At 46.5% G+C, this 15,892-nt stretch overlaps 9 protein-coding genes across 9 annotated transcripts; 4 read left to right on the forward strand and 5 right to left on the reverse strand.

Moving 5' to 3' along the window:
* Positions 1-145: 145 nt before the first annotated feature.
* On the reverse strand, positions 146-718 carry CANTADRAFT_92108 (uncharacterized protein; the record flags this gene model as incomplete). The annotated part of the gene is made up of 2 exons (XM_020211910.1): positions 146-646; positions 686-718. The coding sequence occupies 2 exons, from the start codon at positions 716-718 to the stop codon at positions 146-148; spliced, it is 534 nt and encodes a 177-aa protein (XP_020062077.1).
* A 253-nt stretch (positions 719-971) lies between these two features.
* Positions 972-1,831, reverse strand: TRP99 (Trp99p; the record flags this gene model as incomplete). Its single annotated transcript, XM_020211911.1, has 2 exons — positions 972-1,468; positions 1,828-1,831. The coding sequence occupies 2 exons, from the start codon at positions 1,829-1,831 to the stop codon at positions 972-974; spliced, it is 501 nt and encodes a 166-aa protein (XP_020062078.1).
* Positions 1,832-2,143: 312 nt separating this feature from the next.
* Positions 2,144-2,698, forward strand: CANTADRAFT_92110 (uncharacterized protein; the record flags this gene model as incomplete). Its single annotated transcript, XM_020211912.1, has 1 exon — positions 2,144-2,698. One exon carries the CDS (start codon positions 2,144-2,146, stop codon positions 2,696-2,698), a length of 555 nt encoding a protein of 184 aa, XP_020062079.1.
* A 636-nt stretch (positions 2,699-3,334) lies between these two features.
* Positions 3,335-5,254, forward strand: SPT20 (Spt20p; the record flags this gene model as incomplete). The annotated part of the gene is made up of 1 exon (XM_020210621.1): positions 3,335-5,254. The coding sequence occupies one exon, from the start codon at positions 3,335-3,337 to the stop codon at positions 5,252-5,254; it is 1,920 nt and encodes a 639-aa protein (XP_020062080.1).
* Positions 5,255-5,435: 181 nt separating this feature from the next.
* Positions 5,436-7,106, reverse strand: CANTADRAFT_92112 (uncharacterized protein; the record flags this gene model as incomplete). The annotated part of the gene is made up of 1 exon (XM_020211913.1): positions 5,436-7,106. The coding sequence occupies one exon, from the start codon at positions 7,104-7,106 to the stop codon at positions 5,436-5,438; it is 1,671 nt and encodes a 556-aa protein (XP_020062081.1).
* Positions 7,107-7,626: 520 nt separating this feature from the next.
* Positions 7,627-12,027, forward strand: KOG1 (ubiquitin-binding TORC1 subunit; the record flags this gene model as incomplete). Its single annotated transcript, XM_020210626.1, has 2 exons — positions 7,627-8,860; positions 8,999-12,027. The coding sequence occupies 2 exons, from the start codon at positions 7,627-7,629 to the stop codon at positions 12,025-12,027; spliced, it is 4,263 nt and encodes a 1,420-aa protein (XP_020062082.1).
* Positions 12,028-12,460: 433 nt separating this feature from the next.
* Positions 12,461-13,489, forward strand: MTM1 (Mtm1p; the record flags this gene model as incomplete). The annotated part of the gene is made up of 1 exon (XM_020211914.1): positions 12,461-13,489. One exon carries the CDS (start codon positions 12,461-12,463, stop codon positions 13,487-13,489), a length of 1,029 nt encoding a protein of 342 aa, XP_020062083.1.
* A 169-nt stretch (positions 13,490-13,658) lies between these two features.
* On the reverse strand, positions 13,659-14,718 carry CANTADRAFT_102553 (uncharacterized protein; the record flags this gene model as incomplete). The annotated part of the gene is made up of 2 exons (XM_020206160.1): positions 13,659-14,583; positions 14,714-14,718. 2 exons carry the CDS (start codon positions 14,716-14,718, stop codon positions 13,659-13,661), a joined length of 930 nt encoding a protein of 309 aa, XP_020062084.1.
* Positions 14,719-15,134: 416 nt separating this feature from the next.
* On the reverse strand, positions 15,135-15,872 carry CANTADRAFT_23805 (uncharacterized protein; the record flags this gene model as incomplete). Its single annotated transcript, XM_020207003.1, has 1 exon — positions 15,135-15,872. One exon carries the CDS (start codon positions 15,870-15,872, stop codon positions 15,135-15,137), a length of 738 nt encoding a protein of 245 aa, XP_020062085.1.
* Between the last annotated feature and the right edge of the window lie 20 nt (positions 15,873-15,892).

The raw sequence follows: 15,892 nt of genomic DNA on the forward strand, positions 1-15,892 counted from the left end.
ATCTTCCTCGTGGTAGCACGAGGCGCGCGAACTTTTGTCCCTAACTCTGGAGCTACAGTAACGACATTTGGCACCCATGATATATCCTATATACATTGGGAAGTCGACACTCATGAACACCAGTTCTTGTACCCGCGTATCGAACCTAGAAGTCGAATTTCTTGGAGCGCAACTTCTTCTTCTCGCTCTGCTTCTTCTTGTGAAATAACCGTTTCTCCTTTGTTTCTTCACGAATATCCTCCCACTTCTTCTTGTCCTCTTCACTGATCTCGCCAGCAAAGAAGGTTTTGGCCTTGATTTCCTCGACCAACTTCTTCAAGCATTCCTCGGTGTTGACGTCTCTGTTTCTGGTCAAGTCACTTTGGATCAAGATGCCTCCACTTTTGGTCTCGTACCGGATTTTCCGTTCTTTAAGCTGGGCTCGAATAGGCTCGGGGATCCAGTAGCAAAATTGGGGGTTGAGCCACTGGTGCGGCTCCAAGGCCACTGTGGCCTTGGAAGATGTCTTGTTGACCTTCTGTCCCCCGGCTCCAGAAGATCTGCTATAGCTAACGTCAAAGATGTTGGATGGGACTTGCGAAAACGTGAATTTTTGGAGCCAGTCCCGGGCCTTCTCGATCTGCTCGGGAGAATACTCCTTGGTTGACTGGTGTCGTATGATACCAGCACGCTGGCATGCTCTTACTGTGTTCCTGAGCGTGGTGGTAAGTCTAAACATGGCATTGGAGATGAGGTTCTCACTGAATGTAGAGCCCGTTTTGAGAATAGCGAGGGAGTTGTGCACTCCCAGGGAGAGAAGTGAGAGACCAACATGCCTCCCGCGCTGGGATCAGCACAAAACTCGCTGCGCGCGGACGAGCCCAGCTACAGCCCTCGCTAAGTCTCCCTATTCGCACTCAAGGCCACCACGACGCTCGCACTGGCCCCCACACCTGTTCTCTTGCCTATTCTTATATTACACTATAGCATACTTAAGCGTCCTTCAACACCTTCTCGGCGTCGGAAACGTCCACGCTGGTGTTGTCGGGCTCGACAAAGGTGTTGGTCACCTTACCGTCCTCGACCAACAAGGCGTATCTCTTGGATCTGTCGTTTCCAAAGAACTTAGCAGCGTCGAAGAGCAAGTCGAGCTCCTTGGTGAACTCACCCTTTGGATCGGCCAAGAATCTGATCTGGTCGCCAGCCACCTTGTTTTCCAACAATTGTTCTCCCCAAGCCTTAGTGACAAATGCGTCGTTGACTGCAACAACATAGAAACCGGTGTAGCCCTTCTCGTTGAAGGCACGCAAGTTCTTGAGGAAGCCTGGGACATGGGAGGCAGAACATGCTGGCGAAAAGGCGCCTGGAACACCAATCAAAACCGACTTTCCTTGAGCTAACTCTTCCGCAAGATTGACGGAATTTCCTGGGGAGCCTTCGAACAATGGCACCGAAGGGACCTTGGCCCCAATGCTGATGCTACGGACAGCTTGTCTGATGGAGGAGGTTGGGCGGACGAAGTTTCTGCTTAATTGGAACATTGCAGGATGTATTGGTAGGATAGAGTGGAAGGAGGAGGTTTCAGCAACTGATATATAAGCACTGTGTGCAGGACACGTATTAGCAAGGCTAATTTGTGGCCATCACTGATTGATCGCAACCAACGGCTGTGCCGGCCGATGGTTTAGTGTGGCTGAAGGCATTGTCTGGATGCTGGGACAACTGTTGCTACAAACGCTGGCCTTTTGTGGAACACAGGAACTTTGCTTATTTTTCAAGCAGAATATGCCACCCAAAAATAGTCCTGGGAGGTACGTGACAAAACAGGAGTAGAATATGCCAAAATGCCCATATTGACGTCTTGGATGTCAATCCAGTGAGTGGTTAAAACTGGATCTTAATCCTGGAAGCCATGGTCTTGAGGCCAGAAAACTTCAGAATAAGGAGCCAGTTCGGACTATAAGCAATTTCCCATACACCTAGCCCGAGTACCAAGGCCCAAACACGAAGCTCTAGTAGCCTTAGAACCAGCTCTTTGCCAGTAAATCAGCAATATCTATTCTAGACATTGTGTTTATATGCAGGAACAAATATCTATATCTCACCTCCATCCGAATCCGCCAACACCTCACACTAAACTACACACTAGACTTCACATACCACCATGGCAGCCAAAGCCAGCAAGTCAAACCCAGTGCAGCAAGAGCAGATCACCACTGAAGAGGCGTTGAAACTCTACAGAAGTACGCTCAACTTCAACGTCATAAACAGATACGATCCAGCGATCAAGCAACTCCTCTGCCATTCATCGCATTGTGTGATATATAAGTTCAACGACGACTCCCAGGAATGGGTCAAGACCGACTACCAGGGCACACTCGCCTTGTATGCGAGAGATTTCCAAGTTCCACAACAAGGGCATCAACCAAGCTACCAAGACTTGCAGAACCTCTTCTGCTACGGGTTAATATTACTCAACAGAAGCAACCCCAACTGCTTCTCGATCGGGTTGTTGCCCAACAAGATTTCCAAGCACTTTTTCCCCACAGGCATCAACAACTCTGGCTACACCGAAATGGACGTCGAGTTGAACGACAACTTGGTGATCGTGAAAAACTTGGTGGGCGAAATCTACGGCTTGTGGATATTCAACGAGGAAGACAGGTCCAAGATGTTCAAGTCGCTCCAATACTGCTTGACAAGCGATTCTGCCTTTTAGAGGATTTATTATCGAAATTGTATACATACTGCTGGCTCGAGGTCAGCAGCTGTGTGTGTGTGTGCGATCATGTACCCGACCGTCTAATGCTGGAATAGCTATAGTTTTGCACGTGGATCCTGTGCAACACCAGAACCAGACTCTGTGTTCTGTGCAAGCAACTACAGATCTTATTTCATCGGAAAACCCTTGCAGTCGAATCCAGCCCAGACACAGCAGAGACGCTGGATATATCTCTAGAAGCGCAGATAGCCTTCCTGGCCCGACGGCTCCTTGTATATTATTATAGACAGCTACTCTTGACCAAATGTAGGTGCTAGTCACATGCGATCCACGTGACTTTTTCTCACGTGCCGTGAACGCTGAGATTCGAAAGGATAAGCGTAGCACTCTACCATCCATCAATCACCGTGGAATCTACTGAAGGCGGCTGCATTCATCATTGAGACTCGGGAAGTACGTCGACACCTTCCGAATTATTCCGATTCCTGTGTACAAACTTTTCACCACAAATCCCCTACCATAGCGCCTCTTTAATGGATCATGAATAACAACAACGGAAGGACCATGACCTCTCAAAGGCCAGCGGGCCAATTAACCCCTGCTCAGATCCAGCAGTTGAAACAGCAACAGCTTATGAAGCAACAGCAAGCGCAACTCAAACAGCGACCCAACTCCCAAAACTACCAGTTTGCAACTACATCACAAGAGATCTTGAGAAAATACTCGAAATATCCAGCATCGCTCAGTCTCCATATCTTTGAGACACACTATCGATTCAACAACTCGCAGGATTCCAATGTCATACCCAAAAACTCTCCCATGATCAAGAGCTTTTTTCAACATGTCTTGAAAGAACAGATACCCATAGAAATGAGTGAGCTTCTCAAGGATTTCTCCATACGTTCATACGACGGGTGTTTGATCTTGCAGGTTTACGATCACAGAAATATTGTGGCTACCCTGAACCCCACCAGAGCTAGTGCCAGTGGAAGTAGCCCTGCAGTTGACTCCAAGCCCAAAACCGAAGACTCCACTTCCACAAGTTCTCCAGCACCCACCATTAACAAACCTAAAACATACAGAACTTTATTGCGTCCCACCCAACTCTCCATTTACTATGATCTTTTATACCACACTGATTCTGCATTGACAAAATTCACTGATCAGCTATCTCTCCAGATGGAGTCGGAGATCCTTACATTAACAAATAGAAAGTTGGATTTATCTGTGCCGTTGAACCCCTACTTGTGTGCTGACTATCTCAAGCCGGAAGAAGAGTATCCTAAGAAGGTGTGGAATGAAGAGAAACAGGATTATGACTTGGTTCATGAACACCGCGAGGCAGTCGAAAACGAGCCTAGAAAGTTGCGTCAAGACGAACTTGTGTTGCACAAGTCATCGGAATACGAAGAGCTTATGCTTTTGCTTTCAAATAAATACAAGCGCTCGGATGAAGCCAAAGGTAAAAGGTTGGTGGTTGTTGGGTCATCATCATTGGCAGCAGCCACATCCACTGCACCAACAAGTTCTACATCTGCCAAGCCACTTGTTAAGGATGGAGCTACTGGACCCGATGGAAAACTCAAGAAGGGAGATAAACCCGCAACCACTGCCCCACAAGCAACCTCCGTTCAGACTCAAAGCACGTCCAGAAATACAGGCCAGTTTATGAGATTGAGATTGATCGAAGAAATCCGAAAGAAGAGGGAGGCAGACAAAGCGAGACAAGATGCCAAGATCCAGGAGCAAGCCAATGTCATTAACCAGAGTAACACTAGGCCAATTGTCATGCAAAATGATAAGAAGGCAATGGTGAACCAATCCCAGCAAATCCAAGATCCTCAAATCAAGCAACAACACATGCCACCACAAGCCCCCAACCAACCTCCTCTCAAAAAACAGAAACCAGATGGGATGGGAGATCTCGGAAATGTGCCCTCGCATAATATGCCTATGAACAATAATATGGTCGGTGCAAACATCCAAAATGTTCCACAACAAAGAGCAAGTCCAGCACCTAGATCACAAGGGCAAGTCCCCCATCAACCACAGGCACAACAACAGGCCCAGTCATCAGCACAACCACTGTCTTCTTCAGGCTCGGCCAATGAAAAGCAACCATCACTTCAGCAGCAGCAACAACAGCAAATATTCCAAAATTCGTTAACCGCTGAAGAGCAACAGCATTTCCGTCAATTGCAGAGCAGAATGAGTGCTTTCGCACAAATGAGCAGCTCAGGAGTTGCCCCAACTGGCCAGCAATTAACTCCTCAACAGCAGCAGCAAGCTCTTCAGCAAGCTAAATTGATCCAACAACAATTGGTTCAAAAATTCCCAGTATACTTCCAGAGGCTCCGTCAATTCCAATTGATTCAGCAACAAAGACAGCAAAAGCTGCTGCAACTTCAGCAAAACCAAAGGAAGCCTCTGCCTGGTATAGGGAATAATCAAAACCTTGCACAGCTCAATCAGCGTCCTAATGTTGGTGGAAAGACCATTCCTGGTTCGCAACAATTCAGTCCTGACAAGAGAAAGGCCTTCAAAAAGAAGTAGCATTGTAATCTAGATATCACTAATTTGTAACTACTACAATATCATAAGCATTGATTCCAATTAATATAAAGATAAAACAATAGCGCATCGCAAACGCTCCTCGAACTATACCCGTAGTTCAACCAGACCATATAGCTTCCAAATAAACCAATTTATCAAGTAACAAAGATGTAGGAGTATTTCACTTATTCTGATCGTTAAGCTTTCCTCCATATATGCCGAGAGCAGTGATAGTGGCAATAACATAGAACAAACCCTTACCAACTTCTTTGGCAAAAGTTTTCAATGTTGAAGAAACCTTCTTAGCCTTCTTTTCGGGAGGAGGAGAGACCTCGGCATCGTCGACCTCATAATCGTCGTCCTCATCATCCTCCTTAGTTTCATCGAAAGTTCTCTTTCTACCCTTGCATTGCTGATTCCAGCGACCCCAACAATCAGGCTCTGAAGCAAGTGAATCCACTAGATCCTCGCCATTTGCAACCAAGAAAACTGTCTTGCCAACCTGAACCGGAGTTACTTCAATTCCATCTGAAGACTCGGATTCTGAATTATCTGATCCAGCTTCCAACTGCAAGATATCCGAGATTAAACTAGCATCACTTGAAATGGAGCTTACCTCTGAAATTGAATTGTAATCCAATAAAGAGCTCGACTCGGATTCAGATTCGGATTCGGAATCAGAACCTGAACCAGTCAGGTTCTCCGATTCAACATCCAACTCAGAACCGGATTCATTTGACTCACTTCCTACCTCGGATTCTGAAACTCTTGCGTTGATGCCATGTAAAAGCAGATCCAAGTCCGAATCTTCTTCTTCTGAAAATTCACAAATTTCAACTGCTCTCGCCGTGAGCTCATCCTCTTCATTGGATTCATCTTCCTCCAAAGTCTGAGTGCATCTGCATTCAACAACATCGTCTGAAACTTCTTCTTCTGGTTCAACAACATCACCGGAAGCTTCTTCTTCTGGTTCAACAACATCACCGGAAGATTTCTCTTCTGGTTCAACAGCGTCTGAAGAATGCTCGTCTAGAATGAGTTCGACATCATCTTCATTAGCATCATATTCTTTGTCCTCGACGCGAGATTCCGACTCTTTATCAACTTTTGGAGAGAAACGTTCCATAAAGAATTCGAACAGCCTGGTGAGTAGTGAATCCGAGGACTTCGTTGGAGGATCGTAGCGTTGGATAACTCCAGCTTGGCCGGGACAGCAGCCCAAATTGTAGAGGCACTCCAGAGCTTCCTCTTCGACAACGGTATCTTCGCTGGAACTCTCTTGTTTGAGTGAGCCATTCAGGGACTCGGCAGTGATCTTGTCGCCATCAATCTCTTCGTCACTCACCTCGGTCACATCCTTGGTGAAATCCTCCAACAAGGTTTCATCGGAGGCCTCCTTGACCTCCAAAACCTCGATTGGCACAAACTTGATGATGTTGTGAGAAATCACGATCAGGAACTCAAGCCCAAGCGAAGCTGGCTTGAACTCGCTCATGGGAACCGTGGCCTGGTCTGCGTGTCTCAGAGTCACCTCTGCGATCGCCGCCAGGGGCTTGGTGACAATGAACCCAACAGTGTCTCCAGTGACAAGCTTGACCCATGCACCTTCCAAGAGGAAGTTGTTGTTGACCACCGTTCCAAATGTGGAGCCTTCGTCCTTCAAGAAGAAACTGGCGTTCTCGTACTTCAACACCGCATGGGACTTGGATAAGTGGGTATTTCTGAAGTTGAGGTTGGTAATCCGTGCAGCACGGGAGTTGTCTCGCGTGGAGGCCCGGCGGATCAACACTTCTTCTCCCTCGTTAAGGGCGACGATCCGTTCATTGGGAATTGTGCCCAGGACCACAATCATGGTAGTTAGGGGGTAGTGGGACAGGAAAGCGGAAGTACCAAGTGTGGCGTGGTCGCGTGACTTGGAAAGTAAAGGCAGGGGGTTTGGTGCTTCTGGAGTACTTTCTGGTTCTACTTAAGGTGTGCAAGCAGAAAAGGAGTAGTACGTTTAGCTGCCAGGACGCCACCCCTTTGATCCTTTATCAGTGATCTGGTGCGGGCACGGCCGCGCTGGGTTACGTAATGGCGATAGCCACTGGTGGGGGGTATATTGGTGGGTTTGGGGAACTCTGGACACCCAGAAAGCTGTCAGTGGTGTTATCACATATACACCGTCCACCCTTCCCTGTTTCTGTGGCTTTACCAGTCCAAATCTCGAAGGTCCGTAGAATCAATTCTCCCACCACAAATTCCCTTCCACACCGAGGCTCCACGTGACCCCACTCGCCTCATAAACCAGTTGTCACCATCACAATCCACCAACCATGTCTCAGCCTATTGTCTACTACGGGCCTAGGCCCCTCCAGCCGTTGAACGACAAAATGAGGCATGGCTTTGATCAGGACTACAATTCCGCCAACTTCCTCAATTTATTGGCCAACACCTTCTACATCTACTTCGACGATAAGCGCCATAACACCAACGGAAACCCCATCACTCCGGAAATGAAGCAGACCCCCAAGTACTTCCGCAACTACCAGCCCATCACCGACTGGAAAGTCATGAAGGAGCGCCAGAAGACCATCAGCGCTGTGCTCGTGTTGTGTCTCAATCTAGGAGTGGATCCACCCGACATCATGAAGACCTATCCGTGTGCCAAGTACGAAGCGTGGTGCAACCCGACCTCGTTTCCAGACACCAAGAAGGCCATAGACTCCATTGGAAAGAACCTCCAGTCCCAGTACGAAACCTTGTCATTAAGAACCAGATACAAACAGTCGTTGGACCCATGCGTGGAAGATGTCAAACGCTTCTGTAACACCTTGCGCAGAAACGCCAAGGATGAACGTATTTTGTTCCACTACAACGGCCATGGTGTCCCTCAGCCCACTTCCAGTGGTGAGATCTGGGTGTTCAACCGTGGCTACACCCAATACATCCCCATTTCTCTTTACGACTTGCAAACATGGTTGGGGGCCCCAGTGATATTTGTGTATGATTGCAACAGTGCCGGCAATATCGTCCACAACTTCAAAAAGTTCGTTCAGAAGCGGATCGACGACGACAACGAGGGAAACCACGACACCAGTGCCCCATCGCCTACTTCTGCTTATTTGGACTGCATCCAATTGGCTGCCTGTAAAAGTAATGAGCTTTTGCCCATGAGTCCCGATTTGCCAGCTGATTTGTTCACGTGTTGTTTAACCTGTCCCATTGACATCAGTACGAAATGGCTCATCATGCAGAGTCCATTGAAGAAAAACTACTATTCCCTTCTCCCCAAAAATTCAGTAGGAAATGTGATTATCCCAGGTAAATTGACTGATAGAAGAACTCCTTTGGGTGAGTTAAACTGGATTTTCACGGCCATCACTGACACTATTGCCTGGACTTCATTGTCAAGGCCAATCTTCAAAAGACTCTTTAGACAAGATTTAATGGTGGCTGCCTTGTTTAGAAACTTCTTATTGGCAAAAAGAATCATGCCTCATATGAATTGCAACCCCATAAGTGACCCTCCCTTACCTGACTCGGTAAGATTTCATCCTATGTGGGACTCTTGGGACTTAGCAATTGATCAAGTTTTCTCTCAGTTAATCAAAAACAATAATTTAAGTGAAAAGGTTCCTAGCAATCCAACTTTTTCATACCTGCAACCACCTGCATCACAGTCTGTGCAGACACAGCAATCTGTCAAGCCACCCAGTCAACAACTGGTTCAACAACCTCAAGCCCAACGTCCCCAATTGCAAGCTCAATCATCATCTCAGTCTAAAGTTTCAGCTCAATCAAGTGCAGTCAGTACTACTGCAGCTGCTACAGCCGCCACTACCCCTGGAATTAACCAAAACCTTACAAATTATCAGCATTCTACCTTCTTTGAACAACAATTAACTGCATTTGAAATATGGTTGAAGTACGCAGGAGCCTCAACAAAAGATCTTCCAGAACAATTACCAATTGTTCTCCAAGTTTTGCTTTCCCAGGTTCATAGATTAAGGGCATTAATCTTGTTGTCTAAGTTTCTTGACCTTGGTCCATGGGCAGTGTACCTCTCTTTATCCATTGGTATATTTCCATATGTTTTAAAGCTCTTACAAAGTCCAGCACAGGAGTTGAAGCCTGTCTTGATTTTCATCTGGGTTAGAATTATGGCTATTGATTATAAAAGCACACAGCAAGAATTGTGTAAGGACAAAGGGTATAACTACTTCTACCTAATCCTCAATTCGAGCCCAGTGAATCCAATTGGTACCCCAGGTGCTCCAGGTGCTCTAGGAACCCCAGGTGCCAATGGTGCCATCAATAGCAACATTCTCATTAATGATGACCACAAGGCTATGAGTGCATTTATCTTGACACTCTTTATTAAGGACTTTAAGAATGGCCAAAGATTAACTTTCTCGATTGAAATTATCAACAACTGCTTGAAGTTCATCCTGAATAGTGAAAATCCGTTGTTAAGACAATGGTGCAGTTTGTTGCTCTCCCAACTTTGGAATAAATATCCAGATGGTAAATGGATTGTGCACAAAGACGGATATTTAAATAAATTGTTAACGTTGGTTAACGATCCTATTCCAGAAGTGAGAACCTCCATCATTTTAGCAATCACCAACTTTTTGAGCGAAGACACTCCTCCTCAAGCTCAACCACAACAGCAAACTCAAAAGCAACCTTCACAGGTGCCATATGGCACATCTGATATCAGACGAGATGAAATAAAGCAACAAGACTTGAAACTTGCAAATACTATATTGATCTTGTTGGGAGATGGATCACCTATGGTTCGTAAGGAGATCGTCTATTTTATCAATAGATTCATCACAATTTATTTCAAATTCTTCTTAGTTGTTTCATTCAATCAATTGGAAGAAGAAATCGTTTTGATTGACAACTCAAACTATCTAAATGACTTTAGAAAGAGATCTCCTGCTTATGGTTCCATTTTTAGTTCCATCTGGAAGGCATTGTTGATCTTGACAGAGGATCCACACCTTGAGGTCAAACAATTAGCAGAGATATTAGTTGATTCAGTTATGGTGAAATTAAATGAAAGTGAATTGGGTCCACTCGTCAAGGAAATGCAGGAATACTTGTTGAATAAGTCCACAATCAACATCAGTAAGAGTTTCCAACCTAACAAGCCCATTATAAACCATCAATTTGGTAATGGTCAAAGAAGACAAGTTTCAACAAACTCTGTCCAAAACAGAAAGAATAATTCTTTGATGATCAATGGATCTTCAATCGCTACCAGATCTGCATCAACGAACGACCTTAATTCGCATCTCAGGGATGATGATAAGTCGGACACTGAATCAATCTCCTCTAAAATTAAAAACATGTCGTTCACTAAAATTTTTAGCTCGTTGAAGATCAACGAAGATAATGACTTGAAAACCTTCACCAGAATTCTTAATTCGGGGCCAGTTCAGACTAACTATGGAAGTGAGTACAAGCCCAAAACTCCATTTTATAAACCTAGAGATCTCTCTAAGCAACCGTTCTTAAGCAGCGAATCGGGATTTTTCGAGTACAGTTGCGAGTACTTCCAAGAACCTCAGATGTCTAAGAATGAAATTGATGAGCCAGGATCCAAGGAGTATGTTCAGAGGTTGTGGAGACGGAACAGAAACGAGTCAATTATCCAAGAGACTCAACCACAAAAGGAATTGGCTATCAGAGGCGACTGGACCAAGGTTACTACAACCTTGAACAATAAAGTTCAGCCCAAATTGATCAAGTTCACCCAGTTTGAAAGGATATTGGTTGCCAGTGACGAAAAGGACAACGTTACCGTTTGGGATTGGGAAGATAACAAGGTGATCAAGAAATTCTCCAATGGAAATCCGTTTGGGACCAAAATCACGGATATGAAGTTTCTCAACGAAGACGACTCTCCATTGTTGCTTGCAGGCAGTTCCGATGGTGTGATCAAGATTTACAAAAACTTTCACAACCATGAAGAGGTCGAGGGCGATGGGGCAGGCGCCCATTATGGAACCGGTGACACTAGAGACGATGATGAGAGGAAAAGAATCGAGTTGGTTGCCTCATGGAGAGCGTTGACCGATCTACTCCTCACATCCAAGAGTTCTGGTTTGATATCAGAATGGCAGCAGTCTCGAGGCTCGTTGTTGGTCAGTGGAGATGTCAAGATCATCCGGGTATGGGACGCTCCTCGTGAGTTGTGCTTGGTGGACATCCCTGCCAGATCGTCCTCGTCGATCACCTCCTTGACCTCGGACCAGGTTGCAGGAAACATCTTCATTGCCGGGTTTGACGATGGCAGTTTGCGAGTATACGACAGAAGACTCGACTCGCGTGAGTCCATGGTCAAAACCTGGCGCAGCCACAGGGGCCAGGGGCCCCAGGGCAAGCCTACGGGGTCAGGATCCATCAGACAGGTGCACATGCAAAGAGGAGGTTACCGAGAATTGGTCAGTGGCTCGTCGGACGGCTACGTCAATCTCTGGGACATCCGTGCCACGGACCCCGTGTTGTCTTACAACACAGGCGAGAAGTCGATGCGGTGCATGAACGTCCACGAGCACGCTCCCATCATTACCACTGGTTCCAAGACTGTTAATCTCTGGACCACTGCTGGCGACTTGCTCTCGACGTTGAAGAATCCCCACGATAACTACTTGAGCAACCGGACTTCCAACTACTTGTCGACCACCACCTTCCACCCCCACCGGATGATTCTCGCTACCAACTACAACCAGGACGGCCACATCAACATCTACCGGTGTCGCGACACCATTCCGGAGTACTAAGCGCAAAGGGCAGCGATAAGCGAGAGGGCAGTATAAATGTATAGCCTGGTGGTGTGGCCCAATTGGCCTCCTGGCACTTCTAGCCGAGCTCCCCATTGGCCTGCTAGTAGAGGTTTGCGCCACACCACCTTCCCACTGTATTTAGTCCAATGGCACATCCGTCAGTACCCGCACCTCTCGTCGCCTATCGCTTCCATCACCATCCCGACTCGGTCTATGGTCACATGACCGCTCCATGATTCATCGCACAGCAAATTTCCAGCTGACATAACCGAGACTATTGAAGCAAACTATTGCCACATTCTTCTCCTCCACGATGTCTGTCTCTCCCATGACCAGATTGCGGGCAGACAACGACCCCCAGCCACCTCCATCCGCTGCTGCCGCCGCTGCCGCCCACTCCCGCCCCTCCGATATCACCATTGGCCAGCGCATGATAAGCGCCTGTCTGGGGTCCCTCATCACCTCGTTGGTGGTCACACCCTTCGATGTGATCAGAATACGAATACAGCAGCAGGAAATCATGCCTGCCAGCGCACCTTGCTGCTCGACCCACTTTCCCGACGCCATCAAGCCGCCAGCCAAGCTCGCAGCAACTTCACCAGAACTCTTCTGGCTCCATAAGAACTACTGCTCCACAGACCCCAACTGCACGCGTATCACCTCGACGTTTCAAGGCTTCACCACAATCGCGCGGAACGAGGGTGTTGCCACCCTCTGGAGAGGTCTCTCGTTGACCCTCCTCATGGCTATACCCTCCAATATCGTGTATTTCACGGGTTACGAATACATCCGAGACCACTCGCCCATCAGCCAGAACCCGCTCAACCCGTTGTTCTGTGGCTCGTTCGCCAGAATCATGGCGGCCACCTTGGTGTCGCCCATTGAGCTCGTCAAAACCAGACTCCAGTCCATTCCCTCCGACCACAACGGTTCCCCCAAAATATTGGCCAACTTGCTCAAAGACAGCTTGAATGTGGTCAAGGCTCGCGGCATTGGAACCATGTTCACTGGTCTCCAGATCACCTTGTGGAGAGACGTGCCCTTTTCCGGTATCTACTGGTTGTCGTACGAGTTCTTCAAGGAGAGGATCAGTCGGAGTATGAGTTCTGAAAACTCCGCCAACGAGGACGACTGGAAGGTCTTGACCAGCAGTTTCCTTTCCGGGTCAATATCAGGTTTGATTGCAGCATTTGCCACCAACGCCTTCGATGTGGGCAAGACTAGACTCCAGATCACCAGCCAGGAGCAGAGCGACAAAGGCAAACCATTCAAAAAGCCTTCCATGTTCAAGTTTTTGCTCGACATACGCAGGAAGGAAGGAATTCGGGCGTTGTACGCTGGGTTCATCCCCAGAGCGATCAAGATTGCGCCATCGTGTGCTATCATGATATCGTCGTACGAAGTTGGAAAGAAACTTTTCAAGAACGGAAATATGAAGGAAAATGTTAATATTAACTAGGCATCGGAGAGTGTCCCTCTACACATAGGACACACGCTTGTATATAAAGTCATGGCATGTTATAATAGATAGATGAGATAGATCTCTACATAGATAGGATAAATGGACTCGATTGAGTAAAACAAAGTAATTGGCCCAATATGCCAACCGTAATTAAAGCATTTTGTAATCACCAATTCTCTTGGGGCACCTCCTGGGGTCTTATGAACTGTAGGCCCTGACCATGGCTACAGGGTGTGATCAACTTTCCATACTTATTTTTCTTGCACAATTTGCACGCTGGGATGTCGGCAGAATGGATTTTTGCATCCAGCAGTCTCTCCTTCTCCATTTCGTTCTCCTTCTGGTTCCTCTCATCATCTGGCCAAGCAACTGGAGTATTCAATTCTGATTTTCGCTGCATTTGCACCCATTTAAGTGAGGCATCAATATCTGCGTCCCAGTCAATGGTAGACAATAGCTGCCTGTATTCAGCAACAGAAGACAGCAAAAACTTGAGATTCTGCTGTAAAGATATTGTGTATTCAAGAACAGTTTCTCTCATTTCGGTAGCAATGGCTCGAATGCAATGGGAATTGAGAACTTCGAGGTTCATGGTGTTTTCCTCGAGTTTCTCACTCAACAAGGTACTGTGGGAAGAATTCTTGCCAAAACGAAGCTCACTATCCTTGACCTGCTTTGTTAGCTTGGTTCGTGTGTATAAAAGGTCCTTGTGCTTCTTCTCTCTCTCATTCACGGAGTGAAGACTCAATTTGATGTTTTCTAGCTTGTCCACAACCGACTGTTTGAACATCGTCTGGTCCAAGTATAGTCCGCTAAGTTCCCTGACCATTAGCTGACATCCTGGTTTTCTCACAGTTGTGCCCCAAGAAGCCAAATCGTCACTTAGTTCACGCTGCAATCCTATTAGTCTCGTTTCAAGTTTTATGATCTTTCCGATTTTATTATTCAAGTGTTGTGCCAGCACGCTTTGCACAACAGCTTCTGGCTCCTTGCCATGATTTGGTGCACTCCCGGATAATCCTGAAAGCGGGCTAGGAGTGAAACTGATACTTGAGAGCTTTTCCATCACTCGCTGTAGCGCAGTAGAGGGTCTGGTTTTAAAGTCATAGTCGTGGGAAGGCAGTCTTTAGTTAGTATACCCTAGTACGATGTTCAGATGGGGATAGGCTGTGTATGTATCATAGAGGCTGCCTGAGCATCTCCAATAGTGTTTGTACTTACGACATATTGTATATGATTAATTTTGCACCCACGCTATTTGTGAACACTTTTCACAAAATTTTAGCAAAAGTGCAAAAATAATTGTAAGTTCAAAGTAACAATTATCGCTACTCTGTCCCAGATTCCACAAGTAATATACCAAAACTTTTTAAGCATTACTATAAATTGATATATCTGCTAAACAGTTGAACCTGTTATTCCACAACAACACCATTCTTACTATCCTTAAAACACGACAGAACTCAAGTCGTTAACCAAGTCCTGAAACAACACTTATATCATAGGGTGGATGGTTGCTGCGCTTTTATGCTCGACTACAATTCGGCGTACTAAGCTTTTATTGCTTTGTTACGTGATAAATACCAATCATGAACTTTTCGCCCGTACTCTAAAATCGTATTTTCCCTTCAGAACCGGTAGCTCACTTCTTTGAAACCTCCTCGTCGATGTTCAATCCGGTTGCATCAGCAATAGATTTCTTCAAAGACTGGGCTTTATCTTCAAAGCTCTTTTTTCCGGCTTGGGCTGTGCTCTCGATGCTTTGCACCAAGTCGCCAGCCTTAATTACGGCATACTCTTGTTGTTCGGCGATGTGGGGAAGCTTCTGTTGCTCCAACTTCCACAAGAAGCTGGTGGTGTTGGCAAAGGTTTGTGGTAAGAAATATTTGAAAGAAGCAAGCCCCAATGCCACTGGGAAGACGGCCTTAGCCAAGATACCTCTTTGACGTGCAGCAATATTTCCTGACAATGCAGCCACGACGATGTAGATGGAGTTGGGTAATAAATCCTCGTGCTTGTCGTGAAGCGCACTCACAGTGGTGGTCACTTGTCTCTCGGTGTTGTTGTATTTGGAGTATCCCTGGTCCACATAGTTTTGGGCTTGGACCAACACTCCATGTGCAGTTTCCCTGGCGCTCTTGAAGGCCTGTTCAAGATTCTTGTCTGAACGTACTGAAGCCCCGCTAACGATTCTGCTGGAGCCCAAGGCCTCTATTTCTGATGCAGGTGCTGGTATCACTGTTCCTGGCACAGGAACGACGTCTGTTTCATCTTCGTAAAATCTTCTCTTTGATTCATTATGTAACTTTGGCTGGCCTGCAAAAACGGCAGCACCCAATGCCAAAGGAACACCCACGGATATGGCACGTTTGGCAAACATTGTAAAGGTGTACTTGATAG

Source organism: Suhomyces tanzawaensis (assembly GCF_001661415.1).
Source record: "Suhomyces tanzawaensis NRRL Y-17324 unplaced genomic scaffold CANTAscaffold_8, whole genome shotgun sequence".
Classification (NCBI taxonomy): Eukaryota; Fungi; Ascomycota; class Pichiomycetes; order Serinales; family Debaryomycetaceae; genus Suhomyces; species Suhomyces tanzawaensis.